The sequence below is a fragment of the Drosophila nasuta genome, chromosome 2L, assembly GCF_023558535.2.
Source record: "Drosophila nasuta strain 15112-1781.00 chromosome 2L, ASM2355853v1, whole genome shotgun sequence".
Lineage (NCBI taxonomy): Eukaryota > Metazoa > Arthropoda > Insecta > Diptera > Drosophilidae > Drosophila > Drosophila nasuta.
The window spans coordinates 12,673,455-12,700,683 of NC_083455.1; the positions used below are offsets into that span (position 1 = coordinate 12,673,455).

The following is a 27,229-nucleotide window of genomic DNA, read 5'->3' on the forward strand; positions in this document are numbered from 1 at the left end:
CCTCTCCGCAATCTTTTTTTGTTTCTCCCCTTTGGAACATCGGAACATGTGTCAATGATGTGCTAATTGTCGCGTGCCCACTTCTGTGTGACTTTTTGGGTTTTTCTCTGTGATCTCTGTGGCATGGCATGGCTTTCCCACTCCCAGTTCTTGTGGCTGTATTTTGCATAATATTTCTGAATTGAGAAATTGAGAAATACTGCCAATTTGAAGGCTTGGCCCAGTCACAGTCACAGACAATTTGTTGCGCAAAATAAAGAAACAAAATGCAAGCTGAAGGCGTTTCACACTTTCCAATTCAATTTGAGTTTCAGTTTTCTCCCATTTTATTTCAATTCATTTATTTTCATTTTTTCCGCTTTTCTTCTGCTGGGAACATGGAACATGGCAATAAGGAAGTGTGCCACAAAATGCATAGCAAACAAACCGGTTAATGAACGTGCCACAAAACGATGCACGTGATTTGCTTTTTTTTTTTTGCTGGGCAAAACTCAGCTAATCAATATTTATAGGCATTTTTAGAAAGCAAAAGAAAACGTTTGCCGCTTTTTGTATTATTCTCGCATAAATTAAAATAACATTTAATTTTATGCTTGCATATTTATATAAGAAAATATTTATTGGTATTTTATTGTTATTACTTGTGGTATTTAAATGAATTTTTGGAAAGACGTGCTAGGCCTCCAAGTTGTACAAAAAGGAATGTTTTCATAGACAGATTTTTCCCATATTTTTTTTACACATTTTTAAAATTAATTTTTTTTAACCCAGCTGTAATCCCTGATGAATTAAATTTAATGCTTGCATATTATAATTTATAGTTATTGCTTTCAGTATATAAATGCATTTTTCCGAATGTCTTTAGTACATGAAATAATCTTTTCGGTAACAGATTTTTTGTAAATTTTTTCACACATTTTTAAATGTAACAACAACGTGTCAATTCAAATAAGATTATAATGTTATAATAATAATCTCACTGCGTTTGTACGACTTAGTGATAAAAAAAAAACATGCATAATCTCTGTTGAATAAATATTTGATTGACACTCATGAATCATTCGAGTGCATTTAAGTGCACCGAACAGAGAATCTGCATCCAGTGAACCACAACTAAAATATTTACTGATTGAAATAAATATCGACAGAATACTTATTAAGCAAAAAACAAAAATAAACCAATTGTAATTAGCAGAGCAGTTTTGACAATTGGCAACTTTTTGCGAGTAATTAAAAAACGGAAAAATAAAAGTTGAATTAATGCAACAGTTTCACGCCACATGTGGCATGTGTGTGCATTGAATCGCAAATCGTTAATTGCCTTTTTGTCTTGATTGAAAAACTATTTCGATTGCAGCATTGCAGTGTCTTTTTTTTAAGCGATATTTGCATATTTCTTTTTTTTTTATTATTTGTTGCCGTTTTGACAATAATTAAATTAAGGCCACAAATTGACACCCGCGCGGCGAACCGAAAATGCACGAATGTCGCAGTAACAATAACAACAACAACAACAATAGTGAAGGCAACTCTGCAGTTGATTTACAATTGTAAATAATTTATGAATGCAACAATTTGTGGCAGGATTGCAGCAACAAGAGCCTTGTGCATTGTTTGCGAGAAAGTTGAACGCACAATTCAAACAATTTATTTCAATGTTGATGATGATGATGATGATCGAATATGTGCAGCCTGGGAATTGCTTGAGTTTTAATGAAATGCATTGCATTAAAGCGCAATTAAATTCGCGAGCATGGAATGCATTTCACTTGTCAACATTTTGTGGCGTTTAAAAACGCGCCCAACTCGCGGCAACATGTTGCAAAGCGATGCGCGCGCAAAGTCATAAAAAAAAAACATACAGCAGAAAACTCAACTTGCAACAAGGGCAATAAAAACAACGCCCAAGTGCGGACAGCGTGCCACTCAGTTGTCGTTGTTGCCGCTGTTGTTGCTGTTGCAAATTGTTGCTGTTGGGTGTCTATTGGATCCGTTTGGGATGTTGATTGATGGGCCATTGGCAGAGGCAGCTTTTGTGCCACGCCAGTTGAAGGCCAACGCTGCATACTAAACGCTGTCATGACTCAACAAGTTGCAACACTCAAATACACTTCCATACACACACACACACACACACTCGCAGATAGAATCGAATACACCCACACCACAGCAATTTGCGGCTTATGGTTGCGGCTGTTTGCATATAAACAGCAGTTGCTTATGATGATTATATGGGGATTATTTTGCGCAAAAACTTTGAGCACCAATTGGCAGGTGGAGAGAGTGCGGGTGGGGTGAGTGAGGTGCACGTTTACTGTATCTATCAGCCATCGAATGTGTGTGCAACATTTAATGATTGTCTCCCCCGGGTGATTAGATGAGATTGCAACAAGTTATTTTGATATGCGTAGCGCATTGATTTAAGTTTAGCGTGTGGCAACTTCAGGCCCTCTTGCAGAAGCTCTGGTTTCATGCCTCATTATTATGCGTATTATGCCATCAAAGTATGCGCTATTTTTGCCATATAATTGAGACAATCGAACGTGCAACTTTAAAGCTTTAAATAGAATGGCATTTTTATCGAAAACAGCATTTAATGTTTAGCTATGTTGTTTGTATTTACGTTGTCATTACAACTTGTATATTAATATACATATCTAGTATATATGTGGTATGTAGTATAATTGTTATATTATAGTATATTTATACTGTATGTAGTATATTTGTAAATATACAGTATATTTATATTTTATAGAGTATATTTAAATTCACATGGTATACTCATAACATATATGGTAACATATATACTATATATATGTACATAAATACTTACTATATTGCTTATAGTATATTTATAAATATAATGAGCATTCTCAGTTTTTATAACTCCAACATTAGCGTCTCATTAAAATCTCACAAAATGTTAAAGTAAAATCTAATTTATTTAAATTTCGACAAAACATTTTTTACTTTTATTATGAAGGCATTCGATAAGTAGGTATTATAATTTTAATTATCTTATGGTAACATATATAATTTTACCTTCAAGTGAGTGAATCTCACACATTGCCAAAACATTCAAATATAAATTGAAGCAACTCCTCATAAGTATTGCAGTATAATTTTCTTTCATTTCTAGTTATGTATTTAAAGAACTGAGTCAGACAGTTAAATTTGTAAATGCATTATTTAATCTGCCTTCAAATTAAGTTGAATGTTAACTTATCATAATGGAATCTTTTCAATACACATCTACTAATTTCTCAACTTTCCATTTTCTTTAAAATCGTCCACATTTAATGATGTATTTTTCATTTATTTGTCATAAATGTAAAATTATAATTTTATTTAATTTTTCTATTTTAAATTCTCTACTTAAATCACAATTTCAAACAGTTGAATTTATTGTTTGACAATGCGTAATTTACTCTGCCTTCAGATGAAGTTTTGCTTACTTCCTCTCTCTCTAGTCAATTTTCTATCTATCGCTATAATTACAAAGTAGCATCTCAATCTCCAAGGCAACCGCAAAGTACAACTTATTTGCTTGCCTCACCGCAAACGCTTAATGAATATCTTGTGGCAAATTAATGCATGCGGCAAATGCAACGGAGACTTGCCACCAACTGAATCAAGCACTATCTGTCGCACTGTGTAAATGTGTGTGTGTGTGGTTGAAGTGGTGCTGCGGTGACTATTGGCAAAATGCTGTCCAAAGCAAACAACTGTCGACCATTAAGCGATTTACCGAGAACCGAGAAGTTGCAATAATTTTTATGTCTGTCAGAGAGAGAAAGAGAAAGAAAGAGAGAGTCGCAGGCAGTTAGGTGGAGGTGCCTCAAGGGGCTGCAACTGGACTGTAAAAACTTTGTTTGGCCACATTTGTAAGCCATAAACGAGGCTTCTAACTTTGACTTTACAACTGTCTCGCACTCTATCTGTGTTTCTGTAAAAGTTTAGCAAGTAGAAAAGTGCCTAGAACAATAATTCTTATGCTTATTTTTCGCTTCTCTACTTCAATTGCAGGCAAAGGCAGCCGAGGGACTTTTGCTGTTGTCAGACACCAACAACAATGGGCATGTAAGTAACCGAAACAAACACGAAAACGAATGCGAATGCGAATACGAATACGAATACGCAAACGAATACTTAGTTAAGAGCCACCCACATGTATGTGAGTACCCGTAGTTGTCTCTTTGCGCTGTCTGTGTGCGGTCTCTTTGCCACACTCTGCCATTAAGTGAGCCACTCCTGACAACAGCACAACAGCGCTTTGCCACTTCCGCTTTCAAATGGCAAAGCATTGAACTTGCAACGCCCCCTCCACTCACAAGTAGTAGAGGGAGACCAGTTGTGCTAGAAAGAGAGAGAGAGACTCACATGCGAGGTAGATGAACCCGCTATGATCACATAGAGCAACAGCAACCACAACCACAACAGCAGCCGCAACAACCACAATAAGCGTCTGTTTAACGATCGTGACCAATTTTGTTGGTCAAGTCAACAACGAGACATGAGCAAATATTTACATTATACGATCGTCTGACAACAACACTCAGTCTGCAAGTGCAGTGCAGTCTCTAGTTTATCGCTTGTCTAACCTCCCCCCTGCCACCGCCCCGCACTCTCTGCAGCTGCTAGTCAATCAAATAGGTCTCTGTCTCGTCTGTGCTTCGAATATTCAATTGACTCGAAGCACTTTTGGAGGCGCCTCTCAAGAGTCGAGTCTGACTCAGAGAGAATCAGTCTCGAAACGTGACGAATTGGTTTTGTTTATGGGCAAATTTCATTTCGCTTGTCTTGCAATTTCATTTAATAGTCGCACTTTAATTGAATTGTTAACTTGACGCTGATTTGACTTGAAATTTCATTTATATGCATATTCTGTGTATTTCTTTCTTTTTTTTTTACTTCATCTTTAATGCCCAGCCAAATAGTAGCCTTTGACCCACTTTGAAAAGTAGCCGCACTTGGCAACAACTGTGCAACAGTCCTTCTTGCCTTTTGCCTTTTGGGCTCCCTCCCCTCAGAAAAGTTTATGGCTTTCATTTGCGGACTTGCCACGAAAATGTGGCACAATGTTTACGTTGTTGTGTGGTTTTGCCTTTTGGCCAACAGCGCCAACGGCTAACTAGAACAATAACAATAACACTACCCAGCAACAATACACAAAACACATTTATCTGCGGTGCACCAAAAGCTTAGATATGTTTTTAAGCAACCTTAATAACATTTTCTTCCCCCTTCCTTTGCTTGCCCCATAAACATTGTTTAACACACGCTCATGTTTGTGGCTTGCAAGTCAGAGAGTTTTCTTATACATTTTGCAGCTATTGCATGGTAATTTTCAGCTTAAAGAGCGAGCAAATTGTGCAGAGATTTCTTAAAGAAACAATTGCTTGTTTAGGGCAACATTTATTGAATTCATTTTAATTTTTGGTTGATTTTATTTATCAAATTTAATAGTGCAACAAAGCTGTGAGGCTAAAAGTTTTAGGCCAATTGGGATTGTGTTCAATAAGAAACAGTTTTTTGTTTAACAAACAAGTTTATTGAATTCATTGAAATCTAAAACTTAAATAACAATTGCATTTTTTGTTATTTCTCAAATTTCCTTGATCAAACAAATTAGAAATCCTAAACAGAATATAAGTTTCATTGTCTTATCATCTCATTGTCATATCTTAAGTTAGAGTTAGTTGTATTCAAAATATAAAACGTAAAATGCAATTAGATTTTTGGTGACCTTTTTTATTATAAAAATATCAAACAGTTATTTAGGCATAAATTTCCTTTTACAAGCAGATTATTCTGTAGCAATCTTTAAATTAATATATGTATATAATAAAAATTTCTGAATGCTAAAAAAAAATCTTGTAATCAGTTGCAAACATTTGTAGTTTAGAATTGATATGAAAAAGGCAAATATGAAATTTAAAAAGTGAAAATCTCACAAATCCCAAACAGAATTTTAAGCTATTAAGCAGAGATTTGCTTAAGAACGTTTCTTTTACGCCAAACATTTATAGCATAAAGAAATTAAATTAACAATAACAACTTATAACTAAAGTTATTAAATTTCATAGAGCGCAAGCTGAGCAAATCCTTTACTGAATTTTTAAAGCAGTTGTTGTTATTTTTAAAAAATTATTTGAATTTCATTATTTAAGCTAAACATCAAACTAGAAACAAATTTCATCGATTGGAAATTTCACAAATCCTTAACAGAATTTTAGGCTATCAAATTTCACAAAGCGAAAGCTGCTCAAATCCGAAACTGAATTTTTAAAACGGCTGCAAACTTCTATAGTTATTTTTTTTTTAGAATTTATTTGAATAAATTAAAAATCATAGTTGAAACCCCCATTTAGTCAATACTTAAACAAATTTCGTCAAATGAAAACGTGGCAAATCCTAAACAGAATTTTAGGCTAATAAAATAATAATTTGTAGCCAGCTAAATGGCACATTGAAGTGCATAAAAAAGAAATAGTAAAGCTGAACATTGCTGTGTGTGTGTGTGTATAAAAATATTTACGCATAAATTGCCATTTTGTGTGACGCAGCGTGAATTTATTTTTCGACACGAGAACCAATTTGGACTTCTGTCAAATGCAGTCAAATGGCAAAACAAAATGCGAAATGTCAACGCAACGCACTGCGATGCGATGTTATGCGAAGCGATGCCCAAAGGACACGTGGACGACACTGAAGGGACAATGAATGGGCCCAAAAGGTTGTGGGCGTGTTTTAGTGGTTTGTAAGGAATGGGGGGAATGGGGGAATGGCCATTAAAATGACCATAAAATGCACACACACACCGAAACAAAACATAAAAAGGGATAACGGCGGCAAAACGAATGGCAAACATGTTAAGCATCAGCGCAAAATATTTAAACAAATATTTGCGAAACATGCACAAACATGAATCGGACAGTTGGTAAATTCAATTTGAAGCCCACAAAAGCCGCGTAACGGGTTTGAATTGTTTTGATTACATTCGTTGTTGCATGGGGCATGGCTTTGGCTCTGGCAGTGGCAGTGGCAGTGGCAAGCTGGCCAAATGGAGCTTATCCAGCTGAATGACCAACACTTCTGACACGACACGTCAACTGAATACACATAACTAAAATTAACAGAGAAAATTCCACAATTCAAATATTGAAATATGCAACGTTTGCAACGTTAGCACAAATATGCAACAAAAGTATATTTCATTTTAATTTAATGCAAACATTTGTGCAGTCAAAAAATTAATTATTAAATTCTTGCAGACAGAATGCGAATTTTAATTACATTTTTTGTCGCTCACATTTATAGAACCAGACTCAGCAACAATTGAAAGTGAGCTGCCGTAATTAACGTGGATATTTATGGGAGATATAGAGCATATAAAATTAATAAATCGTTCATTATGTGCGCTTATTTGGACAGAACTATTTATTAAACTGAAACGCAGCAATTTCCGGCAACAACAGAAATTACACTTAAATCAACGTGAATTACGTAAATAATACTTATATTATTTGTTAAGTTGCCGGCTTATTCAATAACTCGGAAGTTTTAACAATATTTAAAAATCCACTTTGATTACGGTAATAATATTAAAATTATTTATAAAATTGTTGTGAATGAAAAATGCTTTAATTCCTTCAGAATTTTAAATATTTCCTAACTTATTTTAATCTCTGTAAATACTTCTGAAATTGAAAAATATTTTATTATCAAAGTCTGCACACTTCATTTAGCTATTAATATAATATTTAAAGTATTTGTAAAGTTGTCAGTTTATTCCATAATTCCTTCAGAAGTTTTAACATTTTTCAATTAATTGCAATCTTTTTTAAATGTCTTTCAAAATGAAAATGATTTCACTATCAAAGTCTACATCCATTCGAAATGTAATTGAACTGTTCTTTTATGAGCACACTCTAGATTGTAATTGAGCTAGATATACAAGTAAATTACACTCTTTTTTTCTCGCCCAAGTCTTTTCATCAAAACTATTCCCACAAAGAAAAGGATTCTTGCACCCGACATAAAACCTAATTTGATTGTAGACTGCAATATCTTCTACCTGCTGTCTGTTCCCAGTTCATTAGACTCTATTAGAGAGCGGCAAGAACAATAGAAACACACACACACACACACACAGAAAGAAGAAGAAGAATAAGAAGAGCAAACTGCAGCTTCTGGAAGTCCATTCAATTTACTTGCCGCTGTGTTGAGCAAACATCAGAAGGGTGTTTCAATTGTAAACTGAGGTTCAAAGTGCAGCGCTCGGGAGATTAACAAAGATTTCACTTGTTCTGGGCAGAGGTTTAATACACGATAAGGCACAAAAATGAATAGAGAGGGGAAATGTACTTGAAATGCCAACTGATAACGCCTCAAAGCAAAGAAGAAAGCGTTTGACAACAGCTTAGAAGCCGCGCTACTCAAGAGGCTAATGAGCAATGCAAGTTGACAAGGGACCCACAAAACCAATTAGCCATGGGAAACTGATAATTTTAAGCTACCAAAGTCACAGATACATTGGCTTAAAAAGTTTTTTAATTAAATTGCAATCACACACCAAGCCCCGAAAACAAGTCACAAAATGCCACAGCGCAGGAGAAGTTCAACTATTTTTTGGCCATTTGCTGTTGTTGTTGTTGTTGTTGGCTTGTGTAAACTATGCAGACAGAGGACAAACGGCGCCAGCTGCACTTAATTGAAATGATATAGAAAACATTCTGAGAGTATTTGAAAGCAACATAAGCCAATGAACCCTAAAGTCAAAGCCAATTCATTCTCCCTTTTGCTCCAACATCCTCTGGGTCCTCGTCTCAGATTGATGAAGAGAAATTCTTGAGAAATTTGAGCTGGAAACTGGAAACGTGTTTAAACGTCGCTTCAGCTTCAGTTGAACTTTGTGTGTGAATTTTAAGCCCATCATCATTTATTTAAAGCATCTTTTGCACTGTCATGGATCACAGCGATGAGCATCTAAGGTAAAATGATGAAAAATTAAATGTAAAATCGAAATTGAAATCAATAAATTGCAATGCCTGGAGGCAATATGGATGGATGCCGCCGGCTGAAAATCCCAATAAACTGTCATTAAATATGCATATTAAATATGAATGAATTTATCTCAATTGATGTACGTGTGTTTGCCAGACTCCCTCAGTGTGTGTGTGTGTGTGTGTGCGGGTCGTGTGGCATAAGAAATTATTACCAAGAGACGAGAGATGGGAGATAAAACAAAATTGCATAAATTGTATTTTACGAAATACTCGTGGCTTAAATACGACCAATTTGTTTGCAAGGTGCGTTACAAAAATATGGCTTTCGTTTACAAAATTTAATTTTAACGACATGTTAAATTTATAGAATCGTAACATATACATTTCGGTTTATTGCTGTACTTAAGAATATGATAAAAAATTCTCTCATTTATGTTGCTTTATTTCTGCACAACGTTTTGAACAAAGCTTCGACTTCGACTTTTATGCAACAAGTTTTGTAAACTAATTTCAAGAAAAGTTTTCAAATCTTTTCAAGAGCAATCTGGTATAAGAGCTCTATAGAGAATTGTGAGATACACTACAGTGTTGAATGTTAAATAGGTTTAAAATATTATATAAGCCTAAGGATATGAGAACATTTTTGTTTTTTAAAAACTGATTTTTATTCTAAGAATTGAATTAATGCAAATTGTAATTCTTTTAATTTCTAGAATCATTCAAAAACTCTCTGCAAAGATTTTATAGTTTTCATTTTTTTAATATACAAAGCAAATACTTTTATTGAAGAGGAGAGATTTTAAAGTTTTCCTTTTTTCTTGAATATAAAGCCAATACTTTATTTGAAGAGGATTAATTAATATTATATTCACTACTCAGAAATGTTAGCAGATTTTTTAATACTTTATTCGTTATTCACAAATTCAGTTTCAAAGACATCTCGATTTGAAAGCAATTATTAAAACTCAGTCAGCGCCTTGTTCATTCAATCATTTTTGCTACACTCGCTTTGAAAATGCAACTGCTCGTTATAAGAAATTTATCGTCACTGCATCTGCTTCCCTCTGCTGCCTCCTTCGGCGTCTCGAATTTATTTATTTTCAATCAATGTTTGGCTCTTCTACATCTTCTGGCTTTGCCTTTGCCGTCGCCGTCGTCGTCGTCGTCTCCTTGTTGTACATGGTCTGCAACTTTGTCGCCTCGTTTTCCCACTTTGGGCAGAGAGCGCGTGCCTCTGGAATATTTATGAGCTGTGTGCTCTCTCTCTCTCTCTCTCTCTTTCTTTCTTGTACTGTCTTTCGACCAGGGTCCGAAGCGTCAACCGACGGAAATCAATGTTGACCCACTTGGCAGTTGGCAGTTGGCAAGGCGAGGCAAGGACGGCGCCAAAATGAAACGGCTCCCACAATGGCCTCCAAGCTCCAAGCTGCATGTTTGATGCGCACGTTACGCACGACAGACGGGGGGAACTGAGAAGAGAGAGAGAGAGAGCGAAGCGGGGGTGCAAGTGAAAGTCGTGGAAATTAATTTCCCAGCAAGTCATTAATATTAAGTGCAAAAACCCAAAAAAGGCCATAAGACTTGCACATAATGAGAGAGTCTCCAACGGCTTCTCAACTCAACTCTCTGCCTTCTACAATGAATTGTCGCCAGTTGTTGTTGCTGTTAGTGTTGCTCTGCTCCTCATCTCGCTTACTGTCAGTTGCCTTAATTGCTGCAGCATTTATACGATAAACCTGCCGCTCTAGTCTCTAGTTGAAGTCCAGTCCAATTCGCTTCCTGCTCAAATGGCGTTTTGATTTCCGTTTCCGTTGCTTTTTTTTCCATCTCCGCAAAATTGTTGCCTCGTTTTTGTGTTTTCTTTTTTTTTTCTTTTTCTGTTGGCCCAAAACTCTTTCACCACATACAGCTGCTGCCTCGTTCCGCAATACAAATGTGATTTATTGATCAAAATTACGCCAACTGAGAGTTAGAAAGAATAATAATAAACAATTATGCTCTTAGTGCCGAATAAGCTATGCTCTAAAATTTCATTTTTTATTCACAAACTTTAGTATTCACTATATTTAGTAAACAAATTGACAATTCGAAAAAGATTTCTTAAAGATTTAGCTATAATTAAATGAAGTGTTTGAAACAAATTTAATAAAATTAACAAACAAATTTAATAAATTAAATACAAAGCGGAAAATCTACTCAAATCTTAAACGAATTTTTTTATATTTCGTTGCATATGTTAAACATTTTTTTATTAGAACTTAATTGAATAAATGAAATATTAAATTACTTTCACTATTAATTCGGAACAATTACGAACTTTACATCTTCAAAGCAAACTGTTGCGCAAGACGCTTTGAAAAAATTTTGTACTTCATTTAAATATAATTCATGTTAAATTGAATGTTACATTTACGGTTCACATTCTTATAATTATCTAAAAAATTGAATGCTTTTTATAAATTTATAAAAATTATTAAGCATGTAATAGTTCCAATATGTCAATTACGAATTTGTAGTTTTGGTTAGAAAAAAACTGTAGTAAATGCAGCTTGTAAAAGTTGTTGGACTCGCATTGTTAGCGTATCAAAACTATTTTATCGCCTTTGGCTTTTGGCTTAGCTCTTTTTTTTTGTTGCTGTTGCTGTTGCGTATTTCTATTTTATTTTTTTGTTTTTGTGTTTTACGGATTTCCTTGCAAATCGATAGCAGAAAATTTATGAGCAACGTTGCCATACTAAATGAATTTATGGCTAACGTTTAGCACTAGCTGTGGGAGTTTTAGATTAAGGGACGGCGAGGGAGGAGAAGGAGGTGGAGTTGGGATAAAGCTGCTTGCATTTCGTGTACTGTAAAATATGCGTAACTTTTGCTCCTCGTAGTTGTTGCTGCAGCTGCAGATGTAGATGTATGTGTGTGTGTGTTAGATCTGCCGGCAGCAACAAGCCCGCAAAAAGTTGGCAACACTGAAAATTCATTTTGGTTTTTGGGCTTCGTTTGTGTTTTTTTTTTCTCATTGTTTTTTATGTTTTTCTCCCGTTTTGTTTTGTTCGACGCTTTGTGCGAAGGAAAAACTTTTTGCGGTTTGTGTTTTTCGCCTAAAAGCAGGCTTTAAACTTTGCATAACCCGCGCAGAATGAAGCAGGTTCACCTCGCCGACTGCAGTCCGCAGTTAGCCCTCGCAAGTTGCAGTTTTTAAATTTTGGGTGAGAGACGTTCATAAATTTTGACACTTTTTGGCTTTACGGCCAGTTGGCCAGCTTCTTCACAGCAGCATCAGCAGCAGCTGTAGCTGCAGGTCGCTGCTGGCTGTTAACGGTTTTGACTGCCTGGTTGGTTGTTGGTTTTGACTGCGCTTTTTGGCCGCACACATCGTCAGCGCCGTTGCCGTTGCCATTGCAGAGTTGCCAAGTATTTTCTGTGGTTTTATCTATGCAAAGTAAACTTTTGGCTGCGGTTATGCAAAGCCTTTTGAATTGCAAACTAGTTGAGCGAATTATACATACTACCACCAGAGATACTTGTGCTTGAGTTATGCTCGCATACATGCGAATGACGTCTCGCCTTTGACCAGCACATGCCCAAGCAATACTCGACCGCAAAAGCCGTTGAGGTCGTCACTCAACTCAGCACACACACACTCACATAGTTCTCCTAATTAATGCCCTTAATGCGGTGCTAGATCTTTGAGAACTCTTTACGCTAATTCCCTCCGTCTTGCTATTTTAATGCCGTCGACAGAGGGAGAGCTCAACCAGAAAATTATAAACCCAGATAAGTTATGGCAGAGTCAGCAGCATGCTGGCCCCCATCACAAACGTATTTGTTAAGTAAATCCTTTGAGCAAATCATAAATTGCATAGCTAAATCATCAGTCATCGAGTCTGTGCAGTCAACTCCGAGTTACTCTGCAGTCTGGGCAATTTAATTGCTGTCGTGGCTCTTGAGTTGCAGCTGAAGTTGCGCATCTGTTGATGGCACTTTCCACTTCGTTGCAACGTTGGATATTTATCACCTTTAGAGAGCAACTGCTTCACTCGCAGACTGCAGAGTTTGCTGATGCTGTCAACTTGCGTTGCTATTGTGCCCCCAAGTTGAAGCAGCTGTCTGTCAGTCAGTCTGTCTGGCTGCAAGCCTGTCAGCGTCCTCATTGCATTCATCACAGTTCTGCGCTTATTAAAAACTGCGCACACTTTTTTTCTGTACTCGAGAGTGTTGGCGAAGACAGTTTGCCAGTCTGTCATACTCCAAGTAGCAAACGAGACGCGTTGAATTGATTGCTCGACGGCATAGCAAGAGCGTGTCTCAATTTATTATTAGCTCAATAGAAACAGACTGTGATCCCCACACTCGCACACAAATCACGCCGTCAATTTGTGTCGTCTGTTAATCCTTGCTGTTTGTGGTTTGCTGGCATACTTCAGTTTTTTTTTGCTGCATACTTTCAGGCGCACGTTACTTGCTGGGTTTTTGTTTTGCATGCAAATTGCGCATACGCCACGCATGACAATTGCATATCTCTTATTGTTGTTTTCATTTTGCTGTCGCTTTTTTGCGTTTGAAATATATGTGCATACGATAAAAGTCAGCTGCCAGATAGTGGCGTAAATGTTTTAAAACTGCAAGTGAAACAGACACAGCCGCATAGCAACTGGCACCAAAACTTGAAACTGAACAGAGAACAACAGCAGCAAGAAAAAAATAAATTGTCAAAAGCGTTTTGTATGCACATCACTTGAAAACTTTGACAACAAATAAAAACAGAAAAAATAATAAAGTTTTGTGTGCTAAATATGGAACTTTAAATGCTCTGCAAATTGGAGTTTCATTCGTAGAGTAAAATATGAGTTTCACACTTTAAAGAACGTTTAGCAAAATCAGCAATATAAATTAAATAGATCAACAAGCCAATTTGAAAATCTTTTTGAGTGTTATTAATTATAAAAGTTTATAACAAGATAACATATACGAAAAACTTTGTACTATTTATATTAAATATTAATTCATAAGTACAAAAAAATTGTTCACGAATTATGAAAATTGTAATAATTGTACTTTTGTGAAAAATTTATTTCTATTATGTGAATTTATATTATAAAGTAGCAAATAAAAAAAGAACTCGCAGTTAAAGTAGAGTAATTTGTACACGGAGAATGGCCACAACAATGCAATAGAAATATTCTCGTAATTGTTGTTTACACAGAGACGCAGTGTTGCACATGGAACATAAAGTGCAACTGCGTTGACCCTCTCCCCCCTCACCATAACTTGCCCCTTTTTAGCTCCTGCAAAGTTCACCCTTCGTTACCTGTTTGCTTGATGCGTTTTGCAATTCATATAAATTTTATTTGTTCAACTTTATAATGGCAATGAAGTTGATGTTACCACAAAGCTTTCATGCGCTATGTGTGCGTGTGTGTGTAAAAGAGATGGCAATAATAGCAGAGAAGGAGATAGCAAGCAGCACACACACACAATATATAGAAAGTTTGTTGTGTAAAAGTTGATTGTTAGCAAAAAAGTTTGTTCTTTTGGGGTAACGCATAAATTTGTATTATTTATTGTGGGCGAAAGAGGAAAAGGAAAAGAACTGTAATGGTTCAATCTTTTTGCTGCATTTGTTAGCTGCTTTTTTGTGGCATTTGATTTTGTCGATTGCAGTCATCAAGCTGCTTATTGGCTGCCAACTAAACTGACCCAGCTGCAGGACAACTTCAAGAATAACAATCTCTTATATTATTATTCTTACATTTCATTGCCCAAAGGGACCCTTTGTTGTTAAATAGAACAAGAGCCAAGACCGAGACCCAGGCACTTGGCCTTTGGCATTTGTAAACTTAATTATTGCGTATACGACACGTTTACATTGCCTAATATATGCACAGCCCACACACAGAGACGCGTATATTTATATTTATATTTATATAGCTATCAGGTTGTTGCTTTTGCTGCTACTTTTATTTATGAGCTGCTTTAGCATTTGCACAAAATTTCCCAGGTGTCTTATTTTTCACTCGAACTGACTTTAAAGAACTGCTTCGTTTCGTTTCATTTCGTTGCGCTGTGTTGTGTTCTGTTCTGTTGTGTTGTGTTGTGTGTTGCGTTATTTAAATTTGATCAAGCGCTTGAATATTTCATGTGCAGCTCGCAATGACTACGTTCAGGTTACTTCTCGTCAGCTTTTGCCTGCAGTCATTTGCTGCTTACTTTACGCTGGGGATGCATTTCTACATGCGCTATAATTCGAAATGGCAGCTTAAATTATATCGTCGTGGCTGTTGGCCACGTTAACACACACACACATACACACACACACTGCAAAACGTTTGCCTGCATTCAGCTCTTGCTGCTGCTGCTGCTGCTGGTCTTTGTTCTTTGTCCTCTCCCGCTCGCACTCTCTCTTTGCTTACCCTGGGTAATTGTTGCAACAAGCGCAATTGTCGACTGGATGGCTGCCAGCAACAGCAACAGAGCAACAGCAACAGCTGTTCGAGGAGGTGACCGACAAACCCTTTGTCAAACAACCAGCTCTGTGTGCTCTCACCTCCCCTTGCCCTTCTCCCCGCACTCACTGTGTTTTACTTGTTCAAATTTAGTTTGACGCAACTTCCATTATCAGTTGGCCGAGCTTCGACAGCGATCTGACCAACAAGCTGCTCAATTTAATCTGCCTGCAGCAGACAGTTTATGCAGGCAGAAAGAGCGAAAAAGTGAGAGAACAAGAGAGAGGAAAGGTAGACAGACAGACAAAGATGCAGGAAGGCTGGCAGACAGGTGTAAATCGTGGGTGGTGCAATCAGATGCAGTTAGCCAAAACCATATCTATATTACAGCCCGTTTGTCTGCTGCTGACTTTCACTTGATGCCCCAAAGGTATCTCAACTAAATGTGGCTTGCCAGCTTCAGTTGCCACTGACAGCGCTGTCAGCTGCACAACTAACATTCGGAAAACTATATTCGTTAATTGACTAACAATTGCTTATAGTATTTTCGACAATTTGAAAATCAGACTTTGACTAATATAGTGAAGAAACAAGTATGAAAGGTCAGAGTGTGCTTGACTGTGAGATACCCGCTACCAATTTTGAATAAAAGCAAAACAGTGCGGTATTATACTTAAAATATATCAAAATATATCTGGAAAAATTCTAAAATTGGTATATTGACATAGGACTACATATCAAATTTACCATAGGGTATTAAATATACAACGTTATCAGCCAAAACAACTAAGAATCGTATTAAATAGGCGTTAAATATCTTGTTTAGAACAATTTTGAGAATCTCTGTTAAACCTGTAACTATGGAAGCCCATATGAAGCCAAAAGTAATCAAATTGAGAAGAAGCTTTAACTGTCTCTACTATAAACGCCACATTAACTCTTCTAGTTCACTTCTTAGGAATGTGGCCTAAGTTTAAGCAACGACTTCAAACATTTGAAGCTTTTATTAATATAGTTTCTTGCCACATATATTTTGGTCTGCTACTTAAGCATTGCGTAATATTAGATGGCTGTTTTATGGTTAGTCTTCTGCGGCTTACAACTTTTGGAAAACTTACCTTTATTTTATGGCACTTTTTTATGCAGTGGCAATCAATTGAATGGCCACAAAGCGATTTGTGTCAGCTCAATGACAACTACACACACACATCTACAACTACAACTACAGCATCTATCGGCTATTGAGAACTGAGCATTTTAATCAAATTGAATTGGCTTTAATGCCACCCAATGGTCAGCACTTGATGCCACACAAAAACAATGCCATACATTTGCGCATTAACGCCACATTATTGTCGAAGGAGGGAAGGGGGGGGAGACAGCTAAAGAAGCGGGAAGTGGGAACAGAACAATGGAGCATTCATATGGAGCCCAAGGTTAAGCCGCTAAAAATCATTGAGCAACATCAAAGCGCCATTGTTTTGGCTTTGGGCCACCAAATGTTAAGCCAAATGAAATGAACAAAACACAAATAAGTAAAAAGGAAAAAAATACCAGAGACCAAGACGCAGATGAAGACGAAGATTTATGCCAATTGCTCTTGAGCAGCGGCTACCTTGGCGCCTTGCCTCGCCTTGAGTCTTGCCTCTTGCGTCTTGCTTGCAACTCCTGTGTGACTAATGAACAGTCTTAAGAGCTCTCGCCTCTCTAACTCAGTCGCAGTCGCAGTCGCAGCTTCATTTTTGGACATTTGCTCAGCTTTTTGGCTTTTATTTAGCCATTGGCCCAATCGCCCACACATTCGCCTTGCCATGCTTTACCTTCTAAATGCTCAGCACTTCTTCATTTGGTGGCAAAGCTTAGCCTGTTTCCTGACTGCCTGCTGCCTGCTGCCTGCTGCCTGATGACTGCTTGCCTGGCTGCTCATTAATTTCGCTTAACTTCACAAATTGCCAATTGTGCGCATTGGTCAACATTTTTGTTTCTTGTTTTATTTTGCTTTAGCTTGTGTTGTTCTGCTATTCAGTTCTCGGCAACTGTCCGTCTCAACGTCTGGCATTGTTCTCTATTGCTCTGCTGCCTGTATTTATTGCCTTGACTGCCAATTTGTTTTGTGTTGCCATTGTTATAAATGCCACAAGCCACAGGCATCGAGTATGCTGACTATGTGCTGCACTTCGAATTCATTGAGAAGGAGTTAAGATATCAAGAGTGGCAAATTGAATTGCAATAAAGTGAATTAATATAAATACTAGCTAATTCAGGTATATAAAATACGATGCAGTAAAATGATATAAAATTCTTAATACAGTTATCAAGCATCTATATATTGGAGTGAAATAAAATAATACAAATACTTGAAAAAATTATAAATACTTCATAAAATAAATATCCAACATTTTCATTGTAGTAAAACAATATAACATAAATAGTTATATTTAAGAAAATAAAATAATAAATTACTGATTTATTAGTAAATATGTATTAGTTTACTTTCCCTTCATCAAAATTTTATTGAATGGCTTGATAAAATTAAAAAAAAAAATAATAATTTAACAATATTTGGTATTCATAGTTTTATTTTTTGATTATTAATTGATTATCTTATTATCTTTTTTTCTTTAATATAAAAACTTGTTGAATACATTATTTTACATTGAAGAAAAAGAACTTGTTGAATACATTATTTAACTTTATTTCGATATAAATATTTGAAATTGTTTCATTTTGCTGTATTGCAACAATATTATTTACGAATATTATCCTTAAGGAATAGCAGTGTGTTTGACATTCGTTGTGTCTTAAATTCTACTTGCTTCTTGCTTATGGGCCACGTTGCAGCAATTGCCGTTGCTGTTGTCGTTGCTGTACCAATTGTTGTAGTATGTGCACATGAGTTCTTAGTTTATGAAGTTCTGCAGCATTTGCTCGTCTGATGCCTCCAGCTAGCTTCCCTTTCCCTTTCCGCCCCTGGCTGATGTTTGTCTGGCACGTTACCTGGCTGCCTGCTGCCTTCTGTGTTTGAATCTCAGCATGTTCGCTGCCCATGCCCGAAACAATAAAAATTGTGACAAATTGCCATCAGCAGAGCACAAATGGGGCTTTTATTTAGTGATGACTTTTATGTGCTGCACATGGCGTATGCGTAATGTGGCCAAACGAAAAATTCGAGCAACTGACCCCACCATCGACCCCTCGGGAGCAGTTTTAAACAATGCTGCTCTAGTGACGTGTCAGAACTAATGTGCAGCATTTACAGCTTTCTGCTCCAATTCAATTAATTAACACTCACATTCAGCAAAAACTTCATTAATCAAAATTGTGTTCGTTTTATCGTTACAGAATGCGAATGCAGACAACAATTATTCACACAATTATATACCCGGCAAGCTAACTGAATTGAAGAACAAACAGCTGGGCAATCCGAAAGCGGTGTCAAATTCACGACGCGGTCATAATCCCGACTCGGGTAAGTGTCAAAATAATATTCAACTAAAGAGCAGTTGGTAAAAGTTTTGTTGAACACTTTATTTGCAGAACTGGCTGAAAAACATTATAGAACTGTCATGGAGGAGGCAATGTGCCATGAGCCGCAGATGCGTTGCATGCGTGTTGAACGGGATCCCTCGAAAATCTACAGGCCACATTGCACCAAGCTGTTTCGCTGCAGCGAGGACAGCGGCTGTTGTCGCAGTCGCAGCGAGATCTGTGCCCCAAAGGAATACCACGAGGTCGAGCTGACTTTCTATGTGAGTAGACCAAGCAAATTTCATATTTATATACAAAATATTTAAATTTAATATATTATTGCATTTAAAACTATAGAAACTTAAGAAAAGTGTAAGTTTAAGTAATATGAAAGTGAGAACAATTGAAGAGATATGGGACAGCAGATATGTGTAGAATAGAGTGGCAAACAATGTCAAGTTGACTGAGAAACCAAATAGGAACAGTTTCTAAGCACTTGCATACCAAGTGGGAACAGTTTATAGGAAGGGTGAATACACATTGCATACCAAGTGGATACAGTTCATAGACCAAAATAGGAACAGTTTGTAGGCAATTTAGGAACACATTGCAAGTAAAGTGAGCACAGCTTATGCCCAGAGTGGAAACAGTTTGTAACATGCACTTTGTAAGCAAAGTGAGAACAGCTTTGAAGCTAAGTATTCAACTATCAAAACCAGCATTAAATTTCGTAAGCATTTATTTAATTTCCGCTCTCTTTTGCATTGGCAATTAAACACTGTAATCATTTGAATATGTTGTTCAGCCGCACACACCTTAACAATAATTGAATTCAGCACAAATACAATGCATAGTTACATTCTCGATTTCAGCATATTGAATGCTCGTTACATCACAAAAGGTAACAACAGCGACAGCGACAGCAACAATATCAAGCAGCATAAATCACCAACAAATTGAATTATCATTGCGTCATTAAAAACTCATTTCTGAGAGCAAAACACAGAATAATATAAAAAAATGAAAGAAAAGGTGAAACGATATAATTATGTTGCAATATGGTGCCCTCAAGCATGACCTACGCCCACCACCAGCAACAACAACCGAGTCGCGACAACGACAACAATCAGAGCAGTTACTAAGAGCGGGAGGGGGAAAGGGGGGAGAGAGAGACGCAGGCACATACATAGAAGTCGCCACAGTCGAGGTACAAACCCATTGGGACACCGACTCTTGACAAATTGTGCGAGTTTTCAACGTTTTCGTTGCTTTTTAAAGGCCCAGCAGCAATTTGGGGGCATGTGTGGCTTGTGTGGCATGTGGCATGTGCATTAAGTGTGCTATGCCTCGTGTAAATAAACATATAGGGGCTTGTGTCTACGTTTCGAATTCATTTAGGAGTTCCCCAAACACAAGCATTGCTCGCAAAGATAGCAAATTAATTGAACAATTTACAATTAAAATAGCTGGCGTCGTTAGCTGTCACATAAACAGATTATTACAAAAGCAATTTGACAAAAAGTAATTGCCATTTTAATGCACCAAATAAATGCGAGATATTAAGCATGATACACAATAGAAAAAGCTGGGCAAGATTTTAGATATTAAAGTAGCTCCACACAAAATGAAAAATCGTCCTAAAATCAATAAAAAAAAATCTTGAATCAAGATTGTATGATGACAAAATTGAACCTATAAGGTTTTTTCTTGCTGAGCTAACAGCAACAACACAAGAAATTCGGTTCTAATTTTAAAGGAATGGAATTCCAACATTTAAAAAAAAAAAACAGAAAACAATTTTTTTTTTTTTATCGAAAAGATTTTAAACCAAGATTTTAAATCTTCTTTCCAACGAAGATTAAACATTCTTGATACAAGATTTTATTGTTAAAAAAATATGATTTTAATCATAAAATTCAAATTTTGCATACAATCTTTTTGGTCGACTGATTAATTGATTTTATTGATTTTAGATTTGTTCAACCCAAAAACAACTTTTTATTAGAATTGTTTATTTTCAAGATATGCAAGCTTTTCAATCTAGATTTTTTTCTCTCTGAGTATATTTTTTATAATTACTTTTACTACAGTCCAATACACATATTTCTATATTTTAAAGTTCATCTCTTCTCTATTTTCACAAATAGTATTCTACCTGTCTTTTACATTTAACAATTTGAAAATGTTTACCAATATTGCATTTAGGCAATAACATTGCAATTGACATGAAATGCAAATAAATATAGTATATTTTGCATTTCTGATAAAACTTTTGCTCTTTTGCAAAAAGTAAACAAAATGCATCTAGTTTATTTTCCGACAGAAACAACAACAAAATTCTATTGTTTTTGAAAAGATAGTTGAAATGAAAGGGCAATTGCATATTCCAATTACCTGTGAACTCAGGTGGCCAACATAAATTGACAAATAATAGATGATGATCTAACTAACAGCTCGAGGAAATTCTGGGGCAACCAAAGTAACCCCAAAATTTAGCAAATTGAGGAGTTGAAGTAGGATTTGGCTACATAAATTCAAAGCATGAAACTGTCGTCGTGCAAAGTTTTTGAGAGCACATTTGCCAGCTTCAACACTCAACTGGGCATTAGGGAGATTTGTTGCAGCTGTAGCTGTAGCTGTAGCTGTAGAGCTGCAACTCCAACTCGTGCTCTGATTCTAAGTCTCCTTCTTACCTGTTTACGTGCTTCGCAATTTGCATGTTGGCTGCCATATGCAAAACGTTTGGGATTTAAGCTGACAAAATTGCATTAAGCAGCAGCAGAAGCAGCAACATCAACAGCGAATGTGTCACGCACGAGCTTTGCAACTGCAACAGCTGCTGCTTGCCCCGTTTAAAGCGCTTCACGCTCATTGTTTCAATAAGCTAAATTAATGTTTGTGTTGCGGCTGTCAATAAAGCAAACAGCCATGATTATGCATGTGGTCTCGTCATCTGCTCAAGGCTAAACGGCATAATTCGTGCCACATTTTGTGGCAAATTAATTAAACGCTCAGGCGCCCAGGACACGGACAGAGCCTACGATTTTGCCTGTCAGCCAATTGACTTTTACTTTGCATGCAGTCAAAGTCGTCGTCGTAGTCGAAGTCGATGTGGGCGACATGGACATGGACATGGCAAAGCTTCGTGGGGCTTCATGTGGAGGCGTTGGCTTTCACGTTCATTCGGCAACTTCTTGCTTTGGCCTAGGTGAAAGTAACACCATCTTTCTCTCTCTCTCTCTCTCACGCTCTATCTATATTTTTTTTGCTCTCTGTCTCACTTTAAGTGCATTGAACCCAGAACTGAGGCAAGGCGTCATAAATCTCGCAATGCTTGCAACATATGCAGCGCCTTTTGCCTTTCGTTGCCTTTGCCTGCTGCTGGCTTTGGCCTGGTCTGAAGTAACATCGAGTGCATTGCCCTCTTACCGGCCAACAATGCAGACTGCAGACCCCTCTTTCCCCATTCCCGTCCCTCTCTCTTTCGCCCCCTCTTCGCTCCCACTCTTCTGTAAAATTTGCGCAACATAAATTATGTTTTATAAGAATGTTTTTTTGATGCTGTTCGCCGGGATGCAATGCATTCTCTCTCACACTCGCTCTCCATTTGTAGCTATCCCGCTCTCGCTTTCCCTGGGATCTCAAGCTGTTTGCCTGGCACTTGACACCTCTCAATGACAGCCGCTGTGCTGCCTCGTGTGGCTCGTGTGTGTGTGTAAACTTTGCTCCTCTGCTCCTGCACAGCTCTTTGCTCCTTCGTTTTCCTTTTCCTGCTGCTGCTGCTGCTGGTGGCCACACATTTCGGTGCTTTATGGAGACAGCCAGCAAAGGGTTTGCTTCTTTATTTTTTTGTTTATGTTTTAGCTGGCAGCTTGCTTTTTTGCTCACATCGCCAGACCGATAAAGTCGAGAGAGCATTGCAACTATGTAGAACTTTATCAAATTGCAATTCCGGGAATTTATCTAAAAAGCATCTGTTGAAGTAAGGTTTGAGCAACAAATTCTAAAACAGCTGAAAGATAATTAGTACATTTTTAAGATCAAATTTAGATACCGTTCGAATTCAAAAGAATACTTTTATTGAATATAATTAATGTTCGAATATTTTGGAGCTATACAAATCCTCTTAAAATATTATATAATTTTTTAAGAACTCTATTAGCTAACTATTAAAATCTGGAAGCTACTAAACGATATTTAGCCATTTTTTTTTGGATCAAATGAATTTCAATTGAAAAGAATGCTTTAAGCAGCTCATTAGAATATAATTAAACAAATAAGAAAGTATATCAAAAATATACCAAATTAATGTACGGAAAATGTACATAAGTATACCGAAGGCTATATTTACTTGCCCCACGATTAGCAGGTAATAAAAAGTATATTTTGCCGCCTAACATAAAAATCATTTTAAGAAATAATTATAATCACCCACGAACTCAAACTAAAAAAATGTATTATAGATTTCAAAACGAATATGGAATTTTATGTCTAGTTTTTCTTCTAAAAAACTCTGCTCTAAAAATGATTTAAATATTTTAAAATAGAGTACGTAAATCTTCGCCTTTTTCAGTCATTGAAAATTCCGCTTAAATATTAAAACATTCACTTGACTTTCGTAGAAGCCAAGGGGCCGGAATAATTGCGTGTGGTTTTGCCAAAACTTTTATTGGATAATTAAACACTCTTCTGCTTAGAGTCTTCTGTGCCCTGTGCTCAACTCATGTGTGCATAAGACTTCAAGTCGAAAGTTTTTTTGCCGGAAAGTGTGGCATAAATATTTTTCAAATTAAAAGCCATAGAGGAAAGCTGACGACAAGAAGCCAAGCAAGGGGAGAGAGACGGAGGAAGCATTGCCTGCTTGCCTGCTTATCTCTGTGGCGCCACAGCGCGCACATGTGGCAGCAAGTGCAAGCAACATACTCATAATTAAATTCATGCATGCAACGGGAAAAAATCCTTTAAAAAACGTCGCTGTTTGCTTTACTTACCTCAACGAATATGCGGGCAAAAGCGAAGCATTTGATTGCCAATTTTTTTTAGCATCTTATTAGCATAAATAGAAAATCAGCAATGTTAATGTCAATTGCCAGCTGCTTGTAGATTTCTAAAAAACTTGGAAAACACAGTCGTAAGTTAAGTGAACAAATATAGGGGAAAAATATAGCAGTAAATTTGAGCAAGGAAAATATTGCGTTATAGAATTCTTGAACATCTTTCTGTCAATGTTGAATGAAGTTGCAGCGAACTTATCAGCTAAGCTGCGTAATTTGTATTTGTGAAAAAAAAACTCTAGGAAAACTAGAAAACATTTGCTGCCTTAGCAAAGTTTGTTTCTATCAACGGAGCTGGCATCTCTTAATAGTAATTTGTAGTGCATTCTGCCCACTTGGCGACTTGGATGAGTAGTGTAAACGCCCCCTTACAATATACTTAGTACTAAAAATTGTACTACATTTTATATGGATGGCTTGAGTCCTTGGTGCACTTAGTGAATAAGGAAGAATTACGAGGGAGAGAGACAGAGAGAGAGAGGGAGAGGGAAGAGGAGCAACAGCACCTAGCACAAAGCAATAACTGACTAATTGCTTGAGTCCAAAGTGCGCACACAAGAGTTCGTTGAGTATTTGCATATAAACACACACATAACCTAACCTCAATTGGGGTGGCACAAACACACTTAGCAAGAGGAAGACAGAGTGAGAAAGAGAGAGAGAGAGAGTGAGTGAATGAGAGATGGAGGGAAGCAAACTACTTATAGTTATGGCATATATCATGTTATGGACATGAGACTCAACCACTTTGCTGCAATTTTAGATGCGGTTGCAATTCAAACAGCAGCAACAACAAAACCTCAACTGAAACAAAGAGTAGAAAAAGGAGAAGAAAAAGAAGAAGAAGAAGAAGAAGAAGGAGCAGAGAGTAACAGCAGCAGCAGCAGCAGCAGCAGCACTTTGCACTTCCGTTTCCGGCAATTATTGTGCTGCAGCACTTGATGCGACCTCAGCAGGATTTTTGCCTCTTTTGCCTGCTGCAATTTCCTTGAATTTCATGTTTTCCAAACACACACGCACACACATACGCAAACACACACACACATTATAACTAAAAACTTGCGTGCTCAAAGCAGCAGCAAGGACTCTTGTCGATTAGGCAAGGAGCTGAGAGCGGAGACGGGGAGGGGAAGGACGATGGAAACTCTGTGGCTTGAACATGTCGAGCATGAAAAACTTTTTCAATTCGTTGCATTCCAAAATTTGCATAAACATTTTACCTCACAACGCAGAAAAAAAAAAGAAAAGAAAAGTGAATGCGAAAACTCAATTTGTGATTCTTGTTTTCAAGAGTTGCAAGTTTTGCATACAATACCATATATCAAATATGTAGAAATTTTGCAAAGCTTATCAGTACGTTTTTCCTCATTTTATTTTTTGTTCTTTTCTGGGTGTCAGTTTTGTCGGTTTTCTGCTTTGATGCGTCCAATCAAAATTCAATGGTCGACTAGCTTTAGAATTTTGGGCAAAACTTGCTGTGCTGTTGCTTGTTGGTTGTTTGCCTTTTGCCAGAGAGAGCAAAATATGTCTGCTGTGTGTTGTGTTTTCTTAGTTTGATTAATAACCGAGAGCTATAATTTTAATTAAACGAATCCAACTTAATTTATGCAATTCATACGCAATTCATCATTTTGCACTTGTCATGCAACAGCAGCAGCAACATCAACAACTCGAAACACAAGACTTAAGTCGCCAGCCTCGGAAACTGTCTACTAATGGGAGTAGACAGTGGCTTAGGCCAAGAGGGATTCAATTGCTTGAAATTTGCATTCAATTTGATCAAATGCCAAATAATATGCCACTGGCAAGTGGCAGCTGTCTGCTGTCAGCTGACAACTCATTTAGCATTACAACAACGATGACAACTCACTCTGCAGCAGTCTGTTTAAGTTGGCGAGTTTTGAACCCTAAGCAACTTTTGTCGTAATAACAAACTGTATATGCAAATAGTCGCTGGCATAATTAACAGAGGTCAAATGACAATTAGGCAAATGACTAAACTAACTTTAAATTCTTATTTTCAGGTCTCGACAGTTGGCTCACGCAAATCAACTACTGAGAAATTGTCGTTTGTCAATCACACCAAATGCCATTGCATTGAACGCACCAATTTCTATAACGGAGCTCTCTCCAATGTGGGAGAGATGCAACAGGCGGCCATACTCAACTGCAATTGTCCCAAACTCTTTGAGAAGATCATACAGAACGATGGCAAATGTCGCTGCGATTGCACATCGAGCAGCAATCACTGTGCTTATCTGAAAACCGGCATCGAACACTTTTCCATGAAGGATCGCAAGTGAGTGTCGCCTAAACAAAACATTCTTTCAGTAGCGAGTAGCTTATTTTATTGTTCATTTTCATCATTCTCCATACAGGTGCATACATCAGGGCATTTGCAAGGCGCCCACCTGCCAGTATGGCAACTATATGGAGAAGCACGGACGTTGTCCCAATGAGAACGAGCAGAGCAACTACAATGCCCACAATTTGTCGTAAATGGTGTGCGACACAAGTATTAGCATAAGATCTGTTATATTACAAAACGGAGGTCTGAGCCAGGTCAAACAAACTAAACTGTCTATCGAATCATTTAACAAAACAAAACCAAAGCGAAGTAAATGTTTTATGTTGTTGCCTGGCGAAGAGTAAAAGAAATGAATTTAGTTGCATATCCTATACAATTTACGAATATATAATATATCCGCTGATTGCAAAACTGTTTTACAACAGTCTTTCAGTCTTTTGTCCCTCCCATTTTTATTCAACAGATCATCTATCTTAACTAGCTGTAAAAATCTATATATGTATGTGTGTACTACGATCGAACAAAAAACGAATTCGAATTAAATGAAATCGACAACAAATAAGCAATTTATTTGCAAACGAAAAAAATAAAACTGAGTAAAAAGCATATATATAAATTGCAAAAAATATTCCAAAATATAAATTGACTGCGTTTTAGTTTAAATTTACTATTCATATGTTATTTAATTATAAATGAAAAACAAAACAAAAAAAACACAAAAGCAAAACAATATATATAATTATTAGAAATTTTAATCATACTATATATATATATATATATATCATAAATATTATTATATGCAGCACTAAATACAGCAAAAAAGAGAAAACAAAATGGAAACGACAACAAAAATCAATATTGAAACTGCTCACAAAACAGAGAAAGACAAATGTTTTGCATTTGGTATTAATAATTATAAATTTATATAATTAATTTCTAGTCAAACGTTTA

The 27,229-nt window shown here is 36.7% G+C and overlaps 1 protein-coding gene across 4 annotated transcripts in view; it reads left to right on the top strand.

Moving 5' to 3' along the window:
- Positions 1 to 26,576, top strand: part of LOC132795953 (probable WRKY transcription factor protein 1) — a 79,350-nt gene extending 52,774 nt beyond the window's left edge. For 2 of the 4 annotated variants that reach the window (XM_060806927.1, XM_060806944.1), the window contains exons 2-6: positions 4,027 to 4,080; positions 18,791 to 18,917; positions 18,986 to 19,197; positions 25,995 to 26,269; positions 26,349 to 26,576. In XM_060806927.1, coding sequence (XP_060662910.1) covers positions 4,027 to 4,080; positions 18,791 to 18,917; positions 18,986 to 19,197; positions 25,995 to 26,269; positions 26,349 to 26,469 — 789 coding nt within the window. In that variant the 3' untranslated portion in view covers positions 26,470 to 26,576. The remainder of the gene's footprint in view (positions 1 to 4,026; positions 4,081 to 18,790; positions 18,918 to 18,985; positions 19,198 to 25,994; positions 26,270 to 26,348) is intronic. The other 2 variants (XM_060806935.1, XM_060806951.1) reach the window with 1 other exon arrangement.
- The last annotated feature ends 653 nt before the right edge of the window (positions 26,577 to 27,229 follow it).